Here is a 5,983-nt window from a genome sequence, read left to right as displayed (position 1 = left end):
TCGTGAATATCTTTTTTGTACAGTTCTTCTGTGTATTCTTGCCACCTCTTCTTAATATCTTCTGCTTCTGTTAGGTCCATACCATTTCTGAACTTTATTGAGCCCATCTTTGCATGAAATGTTCCCTTGGTATCTCTAATTTTCTTGAAGAAATCTCTGCTACTGCTAAGTTGCTTCAGTCGTGTCTGACTCTGTGCGACCCTATATACGGCAGCCCACCACGCTCCCCCGTCCCTGGGACTTTCCAGGCAAGAACACTGGAGTGGGTTGCCATTTCCTTCTCCAATGCATGAAGTGAAAGTGAAGTCGCTCAGTTGTGTCCAACTGTTAGTGACCCCATGGACTGCAGCCTACCAGGCTCCTCCATCCATGGGATTTTCCAGGCAAGAGTACTGGAGAGATCTCTAGTCTTTCCCATTCTGTTGTTTTCCTCTATTTCTTTGCATTGATTGCTGAGGAAGGCTTTCTTATCTCTCCTTGCTATTCTTTGGAACTCTGCATTCAGATGCTTATATCTTTCCTTTTCTCCTTTGCTTTTTGCTTCTCTTCTTTTCACAGCTATTTGTAAGGCCTCCCCAGACAGCCATTTTGCTTTTTTGCATTTCTTTTCCATGGGGATGGTCTTGATCCCTGTCACCTGTACAATGTCATGAACCTCCGTCCATAGTTCATCAGGCACTCTATCAGATCTAGTCCCTTACATCTATTTCTCACTTCCACTGTATAATCATAAGGGATTTGATTTACGTCATACCTGCATGGTCTTGTGGTTTTCCCCACTTTCTTCAACTTGTCTGAATTTTATTTTAATATAAATTTTGTTTTATATTGTTTATGTAAATTTTTATAAAAATATAAATTTTATAATAAATATAAATATATATTATATACATTTAATGTATAAAATTTAATATATAAATAATATTAATATATATGCCAGCCCAGAGTAGAAAAAGGTGAGATTTCTAACTGATATGGGGGCAGCACAACAGGTGTCAGGAAGAGGGCTTGGCCTACAGCACACTCTTGTTGCAGGAAGGGAGACCCCTTCCAGGCCCGAGAGTGGGCTTTTGTCTAACAGTTGGAAATGAGTTGTCTGATGAGACACACAAGCTGACAAAGCAAAAAACTTTATTGGGAAGAGGTGCCTGGACTGAGAGCAGGAGGTTAAGGGACACTGGGAGGTCTGCTCTGCCATGTGACTCACTGTACTGGGTTTTATGGGCTTAGTTTCTGGGTTGTATCTGGACAATTATTCTGACTCAGGATCCTTCCTGGTGGCACATGCAGTGCTCAGCCAAGATGGATGACAGCGAGAAGGATTCTGGGAGGTGCTAGGACACGTGGCATCTCCTTTTGATCTTTCCTGAACTCTTTCAGTTGGTGGTGGCTTATTAGTTCCATGTTCCTTACTAGGACCTTCTGTCATAAAATAACTCAGGCAAATGGTTACTATGGTGCCTGGCCAGGTTGGGCGGTTTCAGTCAGTGTGTTTCCCCTAACACTTTGACATCTTTTGCTTTATGAACAGCTGCTCCCTTAATCCTCAACTCAAGCATCATCTCTTCCAAAAAGCCTTTCCTGGGGACTTCCCTGGTGATCCAGCAGTTGGGACTTTGCCTTCCAATGCAGAGGGTGTGGGTTTGATTCCTGGTCAGAGAGCTAACATGCCTCTCAGCCAAAAAACCAAGACATAAAACAGAAGCAATATTGTAACAAATTCAATAAAGACTTTAAAAATGGTCCACACCAAAAAAATCTTAAAAAAAAAAAAAGGCCTTTCCTGCCTGTCACCCACCCCCACCCCACCAACCACAGTGGGCAGGGCCCCACTCCATCCTGCCAGAACTCCCTTTGTTACAGCACTTCCCACGCCACGAGGAAATGGTTTCTGAGTGTGTCGGACTCTCCCAGTGGATTGTGAGCTCCCAAGGGCTGGAACTGGCTGACTCAGTGCAGTTCCCCAGAGCCCAGAACCAAGCCAAGAGGATAATGAGCCCTCAGGGGAAAAGAAATGTTCAGCTGAAGTGAACTGAATTGGAATTTGAGCTGCATTACAAGGGCAAGTAGGCGGTGAATAAGCAAAGGGGATGAGGCGTATTTGGTATATGAATAAATTCAACTCAAAGCAAAGAAAATCTATGGGTGACAACTGGGAAACAGGGAGACTTGAGACTTGCTGGGGGCCTTCCTGCCAGACTGGCTGCAGCAAAGTCATGAGCTGGAGTTGGAAGGGTGGGTAGAAACCAACCTGAGGCTAAATTAGGAAAGTTGGAGTAGGGAAAGAGTAGGAGAGTGGGCAGGGAGCAAGGGCAGAAAAAAATAGTAACTGGATTAGTTTTTTTTCAGTTGTTTGCTATTCCCGCATCTGCAATGCTTCCCCCTAGTGGACAGGGATCAGAATCCAAATTCAACGCAAGCATCTCTCTTTACAGTTAGGAAAGTCTGAGGGTCAGGTTGGGGATCAACTTGAGTCCACAGAGTGGATTCCTGCAGAACCCAAGTCATCTTCTTCCCCCTGCTGTCTTTCCCCCATGACCTGAGGGTGCCTGGTTAATATGCATTCAGTGAATCTTAGTCTTCAATCAGGAGTCCTCTCTACTTGTATTCAGAGAAAACTAAGGTCCAGAGAGCAGTGATCTACAAAGCAGTTCAGGGGCAAATCTGGGACTAATACTCAGGTCTCCCAAATGGCAGTCCCTTTCTCCTTCTGTATAAATATTTAGTAACCAGAGCTTCCCAGGTGGCTCAGATAGTAAAGAATCTGCCTGCAATGCAGGAGACCCAGGTTTGATTCCTGGATCAGGAAGATCCCCTGGAGAAGGGAATGGCTACCCACTCCAGTATTCTTGCCTAGAGAATTCCATGGACAAGAAGCCTGGTGGACTACCGTCCATGGGATTGCAAAGAGTTGGACACGATTGAGTGACTAACACTTTTACTTTCAACCTACCAGGAGCAGGACCCTGAACAAAAAGTTGGTAAGACATAACCCACATATTTTAAAAGACAAAAACAATTACAATGCAATAGAATTGCAGTAGTAAAAGTAAGTATAGAATGCTGCAGGAATAGAGGGGTATCTTTGCTGGATCCAGGAAGGGCTCTAAACAATTGGTGGGAGCCTTGAAAGAATAGCTAGAGGTAGAGAAAAGAGGAAAGACCTTGCAGACACAGGAGACAACAAGAAGAAAGCAGGAAGAAGCATCCTGCAGAGACTGGAAAATAGGTTTCTGATCTCAGCCAATGGCATAGATTTTACACACTTTTTCTGGGTGAAATGTCCGAAGTTCCAACTATCACTCTGAAGTTGGTGACCTACATACAAGTCTATGTGTTTAGGCCAGACCTTTCTAAGCTTCAGAGCCACACAGGATTTCAAGAAGAACTGAAACATGCATCTTGAGGCTTAATAGTGCCACTGCTTCATTCCATAGGCCAAGAATGTCACAAGCCCACTTCAGATTTAAGGAATGGAGAAATCGTCTCCATCTTTTGATGGGAGGAATGGCAGGGTCACAACTCAAGAGTATGGATTCAAGGAGGATTGAAAGATAGTGATCATTTTTTAATCCATCACAGTATATACTCTGTGACTGTAATTGTTCACATTCCTTCCACAGGCAAAATACGCTTACCTCCATTTCAGAACCCCTAAAAGTCTCTTGCTGTTATGTCATCAGGCTGGAAGTCTAGGATCTTACAATCTACATCAGGTTTGTAGGTGACTTGATGAATGTTGTTCTTTCTGATCTTGATACCTATGTATTTAAAAGACAGCAGACATTTCTATTCAAGAAGGAAAAGCATGAGAGATACATAGTCATCCTTAAACAGAGGCAGTTCTGGACTCCAAGTTGACCAAGTTTGTCAGGTCCCCTCTCCTGGGAGAGGGAGTATTCCTTGCTGAGGCCTAAATTCTGCTCCCTGGGGGTACTTCCCTAGTCTGTTGATCTCTGTGCTTCTTGCTCTGCCCTCTGGACTATGCTTTGTCCATCACCTTCCTTGGCTACTTCTGAAGAAGTGGCTCATATTGGCAACTGAGTGGCAATTCGAATTATTTAAGTCCCTTTTAGTTCAGGTTGGTGATACTCTCACATGTGTAACCAATTTAAAATTTTTGTGGGTCTTCTATGTATCTGATTGTAGTCTACTCCATACTCCAAATGCCACATTCACCCAATCGTTTTTGAGACATCTCTCAACTTTATCATTGCTATTTTGGCATTAGGTTTCGATGGATATTGCTCTTAAGATTTCCAGAAGTCTTTTTGTCTAGGAGTCTACTAGACATCACTTTAATTCTCTCAAAGGTCTTTACAAAGTGTGTTACAGCCACACCTTTGGTATGATTCACATCTCCAGGCTATATTTCCCCATAACAATTCTTCGCTGGCTAGAGAACTTCAAGATGAAGTTTTATTTTTTAACATAGTAAGTTCTGGCCCTCTCTCTTCTCTCTAAATTCATGTTTCAAGCAGGCCAGTTCTTTCTTTAATTCATACCTCTCTTCCTGTTACAAGGTTATCACACCCAGTTGGGAGCACCCAACTGACACAACATTCTCCCTAGAAATTTCCTTAGTTGAATCAAAATTTTAGTATTTTCTCCCATCTTCCCCTAGTTACCACAACAGTTTTGCCAATTGTTTTGCCACTATAAAACACAGATTACCATTTTTCTAGCCAGTCACAATTTCCTCATCATTTTCCCAGATTTCACTGTTTACTTGCCAGTTTTCCAATCTCCACCCATCCCTCATCCCAAAGCCATTGCCATGAATTTTGTTTTTTTTTTAATTTTTAAAGCAGCATTTCAGACACCAGTTCTATAACAGTCAACTTTTGCCACAAAACAAACTACCCACAACTTTAGTGACTTAAAAGAATTATTTATATATCTCACAGTTCTGAAGTTTGGACTGGGATCAGCAGGCTGGTTCTTCTGGTCTTAGTTGGGTTCACTTATCAGATGAAGGTCAGCTGCCAAGTCAAGTCGCCTGGGTGCTGGTTAGCTCACGATGGTCTCAGCTGGGTCGGCCAAGCTCTGCCATGCTCCAGCAGGTGAACCCAGACTTGTTCACATGGGTGCCTGCATGGGGTTCCAAAAGACAGGACTGAAGCATGCAAGGCCTCTTGAGGCCTAGGCTCAAAACTGGCACATTGTCCCTTTTGTTGTATTTCATTGGCTAAAGAAAATAATAAGGGGAAATTGACTCCTTAATGGAGGGAGATGTAAGCTCACACCATAAAGGGTGTGGATACAGGGAGGAATAAGAATCATGGCTGTCTTTATTTATTTATTTAAATAAGAGGATTTTATTGATGGCATTTTTATTGTCTTCATAATAAAACAAAATATGAAGCTCAAAACTGGATCACTTGGCCCTTTCTCTTCTTATCACCTCCCAGCTCAAAATGCTTGCATCTCTTAATAGCCAGCATTCTCTTTGATCTGCAGTTGGGCTCAACACATTCAAGCCTCAGTACAATCTTCTTTGTAGTTTTAGCCTTTTTCCGGAAAATCGGCTTAGTCTGCCCACCATAGCCACTCTGTTTCCTGTCATAACGCCGCTTTCCCTGGGCATACAGAGAATCCTTGCCCTTCTTGTACTGTGTCACTTTGTGGGGCTGGTGCTTCCCACACTTCTTACAGAAAGTCCGACGGGTTTTTGGAACGTTCACCATGTTTGCGAGAGCGATACCAGCACAGAAAGCATGGCTGTCTTTATAGTCTACTTTGCCTTCTCAGAGGCCATCCTCCTCTTGAATTTTTTGTGTCCTTCCCTTCCAAAATTTTAAATTTATCTATGTGTACATATATACATGCACACATATGGTATTATTTTGTCAGTTTTCAGTTCAGTTCAGTTCAGTCACTCAGTCATGTCCGACTCTTTGCAACCCCATGGACTGCAACACGCCAGGCCTCCCTGTCCATCACCAACTCCCGGAGTTTACTCAAACTCATGTGCATTTGAGTC

General features: G+C 43.0%; 1 protein-coding gene across 1 annotated transcript; it reads right to left on the bottom strand.

The window, feature by feature from the left end:
- Positions 1-5,304: 5,304 nt before the first annotated feature.
- Positions 5,305-5,715, bottom strand: LOC104995117 (60S ribosomal protein L36a). Its single transcript, XM_010848856.1, has one exon. The coding sequence runs from the start codon at positions 5,685-5,687 to the stop codon at positions 5,367-5,369; it is 321 nt and encodes a 106-aa protein (XP_010847158.1). The 5' UTR covers positions 5,688-5,715; the 3' UTR covers positions 5,305-5,366.
- Positions 5,716-5,983: the final 268 nt, after the last annotated feature.

This window comes from Bison bison, unplaced genomic scaffold (assembly GCF_000754665.1).
Source record: "Bison bison bison isolate TAMUID 2011002044 unplaced genomic scaffold, Bison_UMD1.0 scf7180017864276, whole genome shotgun sequence".
Taxonomy (NCBI): Eukaryota; Metazoa; Chordata; class Mammalia; order Artiodactyla; family Bovidae; genus Bison; species Bison bison.
The sequence above is the reverse complement of the archived record's forward strand: the minus strand, read 5'-3'. Positions and strand labels throughout refer to the sequence as shown.

Excerpts from the sequence above, each read along its gene's own strand:
- LOC104995117 (XM_010848856.1), bottom strand. The coding sequence starts at position 5,687 with ATGGTGAACGTTCCAAAAACCCGTCGGACTTTCTGTAAGAAGTGTGGG.